Consider the following 12,478-nt stretch of genomic DNA (forward strand, 5'->3'; position numbering starts at 1 on the left):
GGCTGGCCTCGAACTCACAGAGATCCGCCTGCCTCTGCTTCCCAGTGCTGGGATTAAAGGTGTGCGCCACCGCTGCCTGGCTTCCTTTCTTCATTTATTTACTAGCATTAATGTTTACTTGTCTGCAGTACTAGGGACTAGATTCAGGGTCTCATGCATGGCAGGCAAGTGCTCCACCACTGAGCTGTGTCACCAACCCTCCCACTAATATTTTTAGTTTGGTTTCAAGGAGAGAAGACATGAATATATTAATATCTGAGTTGGGAGACCACATTTTTTTTAACAGTAATTTTTTGGTAGGGTAGGACTGTCAGCAGGAAATAATGGCTCAGTGGGTAAAGGCAATTCCTGCCAAGCCTGACAATGAGTTCAATCCCCAAGACCCACAGGATGGAAGGAGAGAACCAACTCCTGCAAGCTGTTTTCTGACTTCCACACACAACATGGTGTTTTCAAATACACAACCACATACATACATACATACATACATACATACACACACACACATACACACACACACACACACACACACACACACACACACACACACACAAATAAATGTAGTTTAAAAATTCCTCTGCAAGGGCTGGAGAGATGGCTCAGCGGTTAAGAGCACTGGCTGTTCTTCCAGAGGTACTGAGTTCAATTCCCAGCAACCACATGATGGCTCACAACCATCCGTAATGAGATCTGGTGCCCTCATCTGGCCTGCAGGCATACATGCAGACAGAACACTGTATACATAATAAATAAATAAATCTTAAAAAAAAAATTCCTCTGCAAAAGATATATCTTCATAATTTATGTTACCTCTTCTTCCATGACATAGGTGAGCAGTTTCCAGTCCCATTCCACGGTCTTGGCATTGGCTGGATGCAGCCTGAAAGTCAAGTGACATCAATCAGAATTCTGGGGAATTTAGTGGCAGAAGGGATAGGGTCTGCACGAGGACAGGAGACAAAGCATCTTCTCACCCTGAGACTCTGGCCTACCCTCCAGTACCACACTATGTCAGTCTCTGGCCAGCTCATAGCCATTGAGCTTTACCTACCAGGACTGCATGAAGCATGTGATTTGCTGAGTTAATTACAATATTCTATCATTCACTGTGATTGTCTCAAAAATGGATTCATGTGTCATGTTAAGCCAATTATAATATGACTCAGTTTCAGAATTGTTATGTAATTATGGAAGTTGATTTTCTAACTCAAAGTACCATAAAAATTTAAAGCTGAAGACTATTCAGCCTTAGAATATTCTGGGTTCTAGCTCCAAAGCTAGAACCAAGGCAGAGTTAAAAGCTGGGTCCCAGTAGCCACTTAGGAAAACAGTATCAAATAACATCTTATTCCCAGGTTTCTAGTGAAAATAAGTTATTAAATTCCTTTACCAGCAATTGAAGCCAGTTTTGATTGGGTTTCCTGCCCCTTACAACCAACATTATTAAGAACCCTCCCCATGTCAGCTGAATAAAGCTTAGATAAGGGAAGCTGTGCCCTGAGTGTACAGTCCCTAGAAGACTAGGTCAGCCAGTGGTAATGATTCATACTGTTGAATTTTCATGAGAAGCATGTAGGCCTCCTTGAGGACATCCACAGTCTCAGAGCCACTGAGCAGGATTTTCTGGATGATGTGAGCCACAATTTCTCTGGGTGGGTAATGCTGGGGTGAAACAAAGTCCATTAAGAACTGCACAGTCCCCAAAGGAAAGTTTTCTTCAATAGTGTTTGTCACCATTCTTAGTCTTCGATGAGGGATGGGCTCTAATTTCTGACCCTTGCTCTGTAGAGACAAAGAGATAGACAGACATCAGGATGGACTCTACACTTCCTAAAAGCAAGAGGTTCTGCAACAGGTTGAAAACAGCAAAGTTTTCTATGCATTTGAAACATTTTATTAAAGAGACAAGAAAGCTCTATTAAAAAAAAAAAAACCTCTTAATGATGGATGTAGAGAAGTTAAAAGACAAGAATTCTAAATACAACATGATTTCATCTATATTAAAATGTAACAGAAAGCTGGGTGTGGTGGCACATGCCTTTAATCCCAGCACTCGGGAGGCAGAGGCAGGTCGATCTCTGAGTTTAAAGCCAGCCTGGTCTACAGAGTGAGTTCCAGGATAGCCAAGGCTACACAGAGAAGCCCTGTCTCAAAAAACAGAAGTAACAGAAACACAAATACCAAAGAGCCACGAGCAGTCAGAGACTGGCTTTGAGTTCCTAATCTTCCTGCCTCCATCTTCTAAGTGCTAGGATTATAGGGTAGTGACAAAGGTATAGTAGAGATTTTAATAGTGATAAGAAGACTTAAGTGGGGCTGGAGAGATGGCTCAGTGGTTAAGAGCACTGACTGCTCTTCCAGAGGACCCGGGTTCAGTTTCCAGCACCACATGGCAGCTAACAACTGTCTGTAACTCTAAGATCTGATACCTTACATAGACATAGATGTAGGCAAAACACCAATGCACATATAATAAAAATAAATAAATTAAAAAAAAAAGAGCACTGGCTGTTCTTCCAGAGGTCCTGAGATCAATTCCCAGCACCCACATGGTGGCTCACAACCATCTATAGTGGGATCTGATGCCCTCTTCTGGCATAAAGTTGTACGTGCAGATAGAGCACTCATACATGAAAAAGACATAAAAAGACTTGATCCCATTGTGTTGCTAGAAGAATGAATACCACTTTCTTCCTCCTCCTCCCAATCTTTCTCTTTTCTTTTTCTTTTTTTTTTTTTTTTTTTTGGTTTTTTCGAGACAGGGTTTCTCTGTGTAGCTTTGCGCCTTTTCCTGGAACTCACTTGGTAGCCCAGGCTGGCCTCGAACTCACAGAGATCCGCCTGGCTCTGCCTCCCGAGTGCTGGGATTAAAGGCGTGCGCCACCACCGCCCGGCCTCTTTTCTTTTTGAGAGGGTATCACAGCCCAGGTTTGCATCAGTACTGGCCTTGAACTCCTGATCCTCCTGCCTCTATCTCCCAAGTACTAGCATTACAGGCCTGTATCACCATGCATGGTTCTTAACCATTACATTCTATAAACAGCAAAACAATAACAAATACATATATGTATGTTTTTTTTTGTTTGTTTGTTTTTTTGAGATAGGGTTTCTCTGTGTAGCTTTGGCACCTTTCCTGGAACTCACTCTGTAGACCAGGCTGGCCTTGAACTCACAGAGATCTACCTGTCTCTGCCTCCCAAGTGCTGGGATTAAAGGTGTGTGCCACAATCACCTGGCACAAATACGTATGTTTAAAAAAATACCAATTACTTTAAAAATTGAAATGGTTATGTATAAAAGGCAACTGGGAAGGGAATACATGGAATTATTCATAATAAATGTCTGATAACACTATGAGTGAGTTTAAACACATTAAAATGTTTTTTAAAAAATACTTTTTAAAAAAATTTTTAAAAAGATTTTTATTTTCAATTTTATATATGCATGTATGTCTAGGTGTGGATTTGTGCACTGAGTGCCCTGGAGCTGGAAGTTCAGGAGGTTCTGACCCACCCTATATGGGTGCTGGGAACTGAACCTGTTCCTCTGGAAAAGTAGTAGACACTATTAAGCACTGAGCTATCTTCCAGCCCTGCCTTTTTGACTTTTAAAAATCACATTTCATTTATCTGTCTGTCTGTCTATCTATCTACCTATCTATATCTATCTGTGTGTGTGTGTGTGTGCGTGTGTTTATGAGCACAAGTGTATACCACAGTGCAAATGTGGGGGTCAGAGGACAATTTATAGGAGCCAGTTCTCTACTTCTACCATGTGGGTTCAGTCTATATATAGAATACAAGTTGCCAGGCTTGGCAGCAAGTGCCTTTACCTACTGAGCCATTTTGCCAGCCTGCCTACCTTTTGACTTGGTTTGTTTGTTTGTTTTTTCAAGACAGGGTTTCTCTGTATAGCTCTGGCTGTCCTCAGACTCAGAGATCTGCCTGCTTCTACTTCCCGAGTACTGGGATTAAAGGCATGCCCCACCACTGAGTACTTTAAACTTCTCTTCTTAAGGTTGAGGGTGTGGTTTTGGATAACAAAAAGGTTTCATGCTGTGAGATTGTCACATTTTTGTCTATATATATCTAATGTAGTTCTCATAGGTCAATGAAGACAAATGGGAAATGGTATTCACATTAAAGTTTTAAAATTTAGTTTCTACTTCCAAATTCTAAGGATGATTTGAGGCACTGAAGTGACAAGAGTCTTCTGTGATATAGGGACTGTGTGGGTATCAGGAAGAGAGAATAAAGGAATGGAAGACAAGAACTGATGAAGGCCAATGATGAGGCTCACAAAGGGAATGACATGCACAGTGCTGGTTTTTAAAGTGTGGGCTGAGATCTGAACACAGATCTAACTCCACCTTCAAGTGGGAGAAAGATAAAAATTCCATTTATATTTGGTCCATTCTCTAATGCATGGACTCTAGTCATTGTAGCACAAATCTAATTAATCTTATCAATAAAAACCAGGAGTCAGATATCGGGGTAATAACCTGAAAGATCAGAGAAGCAGAGGAGCAGCCACCAGTGACTTTTTACCTCTACGAATCCTCAGACCAAATGGAGCCAAGAGCCCGTCTCTGCCCCACCTTATTACTTCCTCTCTCCGCCTCCTGCGTGCTGGGACTAAAGGTGTGTGCCAAGAACCACCTGGTCTCTATGGTTAACTAGTGGCTAGCTCTGCCCTCTGATCTTCAGGCAAGATTTATTTGTCAGAACACAAACAAAATATCACACAAGTCATTGTAACTTTATCCAGGACCTATGGGAAGGAGACATAATCCCCAAGGGGTGAGTATACTTAGCTTACCTCCCGTGTGTCTTTATCTGGTATTAATGTCTGGAAGAAGAGATGATGCACTGGCGGTCGTAAGAAGTATTTCAGTCTATGCAGGCAAGGTCTATTGTATACCCCAACTTGTGGTATTTGTCCTTGTATCTGGGCAGACCCAGGGTTGGCAAGCTGTGGAAATGATCTCTCTTTTCTGGCTAAGGTGTCTGTGACAGACAGCCAAGGAACTTTTTCTAAGGAAAATTCAGACTGTGGAGACAGTGGGCTGGCAGAGCAACTTGGAGAGGACGGAGCTGAGATATCCATAGGAGTGTCACGATTCTGCACATCATCTGGGGCAGATTTTGGCTTGTCTCTTGCTAAGTCCAATAACCCTTGTGGTGAGTGCGACACATCTCCTGGTAAGTGTGGTGCATCTCTAACTGACTGTGGCACACCTGGTGACTGCATCACATCTCCTGATGACTGTGACACATTTCCTGGTGACTGCATCGCATCTGATAACTGTGGCACATCTGGTGACTGCATCACATCTCCTGATGACTGTGGCACACCTGGTGACTGCATCACATCTCCTGATGACTGTGGCACACCTGGTGACTGCATCACATCTGATAACTGTGGCACACTCGGTGACTTCATCACATCTGATAACTGTGGCACACCTGGTGACTGCATCACATCTGATAACTGTGGCACACTTGACTTCATCACATCTGATAACTGTGGCACACCTGGTGACTGCATCACATCTCCTGATGACTGTGGCACACCTGGTGACTGCATCGCATCTCCTGATGACTGTGGCACACCTGGTGACTGCATCATATCTCCTGATGACTGTGGCACACCTGGTGACTGCATCACATCTCCTGATGACTGTGGCACACTTGGTAACTTCATCACACTTCTTGATGACTGCATCACACCTCCTAGTGACTGTGTTACACCTCCTGATGACCTCATCATGCCTCCTGATGACCGTATCACACCTCCGGGTAACTGCATCACTTCTGATGACGGTGGCACATCTCTCAGCAGTGGTGGCACATCTTGCAGTGACTGCAGCACATCTTGTAGTGACAGTGGCATGTCTTGCAGTGACCATGGCATGTCTTGCAGTTGTGTCACAACTTGTGGATAGGACAGGTTTTGAGGTCGACCTGATGCATCTTGAGGTAGGCCCAGAGTGTCTTGGGGTGGGTATAGTGGGTGTTGATGAGGATGCCATGATAAATTTTGACGTATGCTTGGCATATTCTGCTGAGGGCATGGCACATCTTGAGGAGGGCATGGCACTTCTTGAGGTGGATGAGGCAAAGCTTGGAGTTGGCACTGCACAGTTTTTGATGGACATGACAAAGTTTGTGATGGACATGACAAGGCTTGTGGTGGACCTGACAAGGCTTGTGGTGGACATGAGGAAGCGCGTGGTGGACATGGTGAAGCTCTTAGTGGGCATGATAAGGCTTGTAGCGGGCACAGCAAGCCTTGTGGTTGGCAAGGCACATCTTGCTGTGGGCATGGCAAAGAGGCTCTCTGATTGCTGCTGCTACTGTTATTGCTTGTTGAGGAGAAGGAGCTAACATCTGAAGAGAGATGTAGGCTTGTCAAGAAGCTAAGGCCACCTTTGTACATGACTGAGCTACAGTTTGGCTCTGATGGATAAACAGAGTCCTGGCTGATAGCTGTAGGGGGTCGAGAACCTTCAAACATGTTTTCCTCCAACAAATCCAAATCTACAGGATCATTGTTGACCATTCTCTGTGCTGTAGGCTGAGAGCCTCTATCTCCCTGGGCTTCCATCACCTCTTTGCCTGAAAGACTGGCACATGTCTGAAGACTGGGTGGCTCCTTCTGAGAGGAAGCTACAGGTTCCAAAGTCAAATCAAGAGTGGCAATAGGTCTATTTTCTTCCTCACTTCTTGTCAGATCAATCACACAGAGTCCATTACGATCTTTTGCCCTTGTTCTGGTCTCTCTAGTTAGGTCAATGAAGTCCTATTAAAGATTATGACAAGAGTAGAGAAGGGCACATTAACTTTGAGAAGGCTGAGGTTTTAGCTTTTAATGATAAACATCTCTTTACTCTTTTTTTTTTTATCTCATTGATATTCTATACATATCTGCAGTGCTAGTGATTGAACCCAGGACCTTGTGCATGCTGGGTAAATGCTCTACCTCTGAGCTATATCTCAAGCTTCCTATATATCTTCTATAACATAAGTATTAGTTTTATTTTCTTTAGGTAACATTTTGCTAATGTGTGGTAGAATATTATTTTAACTAGGCAAAGATGTGTTAACATTGTTTATGCTGCAGAATATTACTTTAATTGTGTAAAGGTGTGTTACATTTGTGCTGCATGTTTAACTACGTAAAGTGTGTTTCATTTGTTTTACCTTGTTTGCCTAAGGCACCTGATGGGTCTAATAAAAAGCTGAACAGCCAATAGCTAAGCAGGAGAGGGATAGGCGGGGCTGGCGGGCAGAGAGAATAAGTAGGATGAGAATCTAGGCTCCAGAGAGAAGGGGAAGAGAAGGAGGGAGAAAGAGAGGGACATGCCCAGGGCCAGAAGTCAGGCAGCAAAAGCCAGACATGGAGACAGCAGGAAAGTAAGATATACAGAAAGAAAGGTAAAAAGCCCTGAGGCCGAATATATATATATAAGAGAAACGGATTAAAATAAGAGCTAAGACAAGGCTGAGCATTCATAACTAATAAGTCTCTGTGTCATGACTTGGGAACTGGCTGGTGGCCTGAAAAGAAAGCCTAGTACACTAACGTCAAAGCTGTCAACTTCTATACATTCATAAACTATCTAAATGCCAGATGTATGTGAGAATGCAATGGGTTTTTTTGTTTTGTTTTGTTTTTCTGATCCAAGAAAGACAGGTAAATAGTAGAGAATATTGCATCCTTCACAAAGAGAAAGCAACCTTTGCTTGAAAAGCAAATTTCCAGGATAATCTGCAACAGAAGCTAAGCAAGATGGTAAATTAATATGAGGACCTAAGTACTAAGAACACATTAAGTGTTTGTCACTGGATTCAGGATTCCCAAAGATTCCTAGTCTCACCAGAGAAGGCTCTTGAGGATGGATATGTAAATAGGAACAGATTTATTAGGGGAATATTTCAAAATTACACTCTTAAAAGGGAGAGAAAAATAGGCGACTTAGCTGGATAATTGAGCTTTTAAGGGTTAGAGTAAAATCCTCCATAATATTATGCATATGCAAGTGTAAATTTTTCTGGAAATTGGGAGGACATTTTGAGACTCAGAGGAGAGGTTTGACTAAACACAAAATGTCAAAGGCAGCATCTATGTGAAAGTACAGTCATAATGAAATGCTAAAGAAATGATGGGGCTTTGGGGTCTCTGAATTTCCAATAGAGCACAGCTAACTATAATAGCAGGATGCTGTGCAGTCTGTATCTGGATGAAGCCATAACCATCAGGTTAAATTTACATCCAATGGGGCTAGAGAGATGGCTCAGTAGTCAAGAGCATTAGCTACTCTTCCAGAGGACTGGGTTAGACTCCCAGCATCCATAAGATGGTTTACAAGCATCTGTAGCTTCAGTCCCAGGGGACTGGATACCCTCTTCTGGTCTCTATGGACATAAGACACATAGCTGATAAACAGACACAGACACAGGCAAAACATTCATACATATAAAAATTAAAAATATTTACATCCCATTATCTTGTCTCCCTGATTACTCATGTCATTTTTCTATGATTTCTTCAATTTTCACAATGATACTGCAGGATAGTATTGCCATCTCCATTATATACATGCAAAAATTAGTTTTGCGGGACCAGGTTACTTACCTAAGGATTATACAGCTAAGTAATAGGGGCAGACATTCAAATCCAACTGTCTGCCTTTCCTGTTGAGGGCCTAGGGATGCATAACTTTTTCCAATATGCAATCAGCTTTACTATCTTTGTCTTTTCTTTTTAAGTGACTTATTTATTTTATTTTATGTGCATTGGTATTTTGCCTGCACATCTGTCTGTGTGAGAATGTCATAGCCCCTAGAACTGGAGTTCCAGATAGTTGTGAGCTGCCATGTGGATGCTGGGAATTGAACCTGGGTCCTCTGGAAGAACAGTCAGTGCTTTTAACTACTCTAAACCATCTCTCCAGACCCCATCTTTCCTTTTTGGAGACAGGATCTCACTTTGTAGCTCTGGCTGTCCTCACTATGCAGACCAGGCTGGTCTTGAACTGACAGACATCCACTTGCTTCATCCTCCTGAGTGCTGGGATTAAAGGTATGCACTACTACACCTACCCTGTAATCAGCTTTAAGGATTGTTTTTAAAACAATAAGGGGTAGGTATAAAAGCAATGGTCTGAATTTTAACTAATGGAAAACCACTAATCTTCAATCCCATTCCTCAGCAGGTTGATCAAACAAATTATAGAGTTGATGATGCCAGGCAGAGATACTGTCACCACCTGTTGTGCCATGAGCCTGGAATAACACTGTGTTAGTTTCCAGGTGTCTTCTCACCTGACTGGGTACCATCACCATTGCATATTATGGTCTGGCCATGCTAACTATTGCCACCATAGCCAGCATACAATTTCTCTCATTTTTAAATGTTATTATTGTTATTTTAGTTAGTATACAAAGTGTTTCACTAAGATACTTCTTTACAAATGTTTGCCTTCTTGGTGGTCATGAATGGCTTTTTTCATCTCCCTAACTCCTTTCCCTCTGCTTTCATGCTGTTTCTCCTAATAGATGTGAAGGGTCACCATTGTCAACAGATTCAAAGATATGGAGTTCTGAGTGGGTCAAGTACAAGTCTGGTATGTACCTAGTCCTGGAATAGGAATTGTTTGGCAAAATCAAAAGCCTCAGTTTCTAGGAAAGGACCACACCGCATTGGTGCCTTTGATGATACTCAACAGCCAGTTGAACATACAGAGCTAAAAGTCTACTCCAAAGGTCTGAATTTAACTCGCCTCCCACAGACAACTGCTAAAATGCAACGTCACCAGATTGGGGGGTATAGCTCAGTGTTAGAGTACTTCCTTGCAAAAGATCCTGGACTCAAGCCGGGCAATGGTGGCATATGCCTTTAATCCCAGCACTCGGGAGGATGAAGCAAGTGGATGTCTGTCAGTTCAAGACCAGCCTGGTCTGCATAGTGAGGACAGCCAGAGCTACAAAGTGAGAAACCCTGTCTCGAAACAAAACAAAACAAAACAAAAAAACAAAAATAACAACAACAAAAAAAAAGACCCTGGACTCAATCTCCAGCAACAGACACATACATACATACATACATACATACACACATACACATCACATGTCACCCCCATTTTCAACCATCATCAGTTTGACATGAACTTCAGGATTAAAGTCAAATGCTTAGCAAGATTCATAAAGTTCTTCATCATAAGCTTAGTACTTCTAGTCTGTCTATTCCTTAACTCATGGTGCACCCCCAAATGTGCTAAATTTCTTAAGAATCTTTCGTTTGCTTCTGTTCTTTCTCTTTTTTTTTTTTTTTTTTTTTTTTTTTCCCGTTTTTCGAGACAGGGTTTCTCTGTGCAGCTTTGCGCCTTTCCTGGGACTCGCTTGGTAGCCCAGGATGGCCTCGAACTCACAGAGATCCACCTGGCTCTGCCTCCCGAGTGCTGGGATTAAAGGCGTGCGCCACCACCGCCCGGCCCTGTTCTTTCTCTTACCTGCAGTGACTATGGTCACTTTATTGATTCTCTAACTATCTCTCTTGAATTCCTTTTGTTTTTCTGAAGAAACTGAAAAGTTGCTTCCTTCCATTATTTGAACATGTCAATCTGAGTGTTTTGGCCTCCACAATTACAAGATGTATAACTGTTTTCTATGTGTAACATGTAAATTTTCTCTGTGTAGATTTAAAAAAAGAAGTTTTCTTTGTTTATTCTTCCATGTTTCTTATTTTTTGGGTCTGTACATTGGTCTCCCCCAGTCAAATCTGATAAATTTCATCAACTGTTTTTTCAAAAACATTTCTCTCATCTATCCCTGCTCCTTTAAGACTCCATTACACACATTTTGGTAACCTGCATAACTATGTAGTTATTAAGTTTTATTAATTTCCCTGTCCATTCTGTTTTTGAACTTGGTGATTTCTATATTTGTCTTGAACTTCCCTGTTTGCTCTGTCACTACTTTCCATTTTCTGATGAGTTCATTTAGTATATTTTAAAAACATTCAGTTATGGCAGATCTTTACCTCTCCCTCTCCTCCTCCAAACCCAGCCCCTCAGTTTTGTAGCAGACAACCTGCTTCAGCTTCCTATCCACCATGCCCCCATCTCCAGTGGACCCTACAGATCTTCCCTTCTAAATTCCCTCCCCGACTCATTGCTTTATCCCAGCCCCCAACTCCAGCAGGCACCCCCTGGGAACCTGTAGGCATCTCCAGCCAGAGAAGCAGCCCCCAACTCCAACACGTATCAGAAGCTATCAAAAGATGGAAAGATCTTCTATGCTCACAGATCAGTAGGATTAACATAGTAAAAATGGACAACCTACTAAAAGCAATCTACAGATTCAGTACAATTCCTTTCACAATTTCAACACAATTCTTTTTTTTTTTAAATATTTATTTATTATGTATACAGTGTCCTGCATGCATATATGCCTGCAGGCCATAAGAGGGCGCCAGATCTCATTACAGATGGTCACGAGCCACTACATGGTTGCTGGGAATTGAACTCAGGACCTCTGGAAGAACAGCCAGTCAACACAATTCTTTACAGACCTTGAAAGGACAATTCTCAACTTCATATGGAAAAACAAAAACCAAAGATAGCTAAAACAATCCTGAACGATAAAAGAACTGCTGGAGGTGTCACCATCCCTGATTTCAAGTTATATTTCAGGGCTATGGTAATAAAAGCCACATGGCTTTGACACAGAAACAGACACACATTGATCAGTGTAACTGAACTGAAGACCCAGACATAAATCCACATACTGTGGACACCTGGTTTTTGACAAAGACACCAGAAACACATACTGGAAAAAAGACAGCCTCTTCAACACATGGTGCTGGTCAAACTGGATGACTGCATGCAGAAGAATCCAGATAGACCCATTCACACTTATCACCGTGCACAAAACTCAACTCCAAATGGATCAAAGATCTCAACATAAAACCAGATACACTGAACCTGACAGAAGAGAAAGTAGGAAATAGCCTTGAACTCATTGGCATAGGAAAAGACTTTGAACAGAACACCGTTAGCACAGGCACTAAGATCAATAATTAATAATTGAGACCTCATGAAACTGAAAAGCTTCTGCACAGCAAGACATCATCATTCAGACAAAGTGGCAGCCAACAGAATGGGAAAAGATTTTTACCAACTACACATCCAATAGAGGGCTAATATCCACAATACATAAAAAACTAAAAAAACTACATATCAAGAAGACAATCCAGTCAAAAAAATGGGTAGCATACAATCCACTGTAAAGAACTCATCCTACAAACACCCTATCATAGTCCTCAATAGCAAAAGCACAAGATTCTCTGTGTAGTCTTGGTGCCTGTCCTGGATCTCTCGCTCTGTAGACCAGGCTGGCCTCAAACTCACAGAGATCCACCTGGCTCTGCCTCCCGAGTGCTGGACTTAAAGGCGTGCAACACCACCGCCCAGCCC

At 42.1% G+C, this 12,478-nt stretch overlaps 1 protein-coding gene across 5 annotated transcripts in view; it reads right to left on the reverse strand.

The window, feature by feature from the left end:
• Positions 1-12,478, reverse strand: part of Simc1 (SUMO interacting motifs containing 1) — a 35,879-nt gene that overhangs the window by 20,900 nt on the left and 2,501 nt on the right. For 2 of the 5 annotated variants that reach the window (XM_052729089.1, XM_052729092.1), the window contains exons 2-4: positions 4,819-6,801; positions 1,550-1,782; positions 811-880 (exon numbers count right to left, since the gene is read on the reverse strand). In XM_052729089.1, the coding sequence (XP_052585049.1) occupies positions 811-880; positions 1,550-1,782; positions 4,819-6,801 (2,286 nt within the window). The remainder of the gene's footprint in view (positions 1-810; positions 881-1,549; positions 1,783-4,818; positions 6,802-12,478) is intronic. The other 3 variants (XM_052729091.1, XM_052729090.1, XM_052729093.1) reach the window with 3 other exon arrangements.

The sequence above is a fragment of the Peromyscus californicus genome, unplaced genomic scaffold, assembly GCF_007827085.1.
Source record: "Peromyscus californicus insignis strain IS unplaced genomic scaffold, ASM782708v3 Scaffold_8__1_contigs__length_139910024, whole genome shotgun sequence".
NCBI lineage: Eukaryota > Metazoa > Chordata > Mammalia > Rodentia > Cricetidae > Peromyscus > Peromyscus californicus.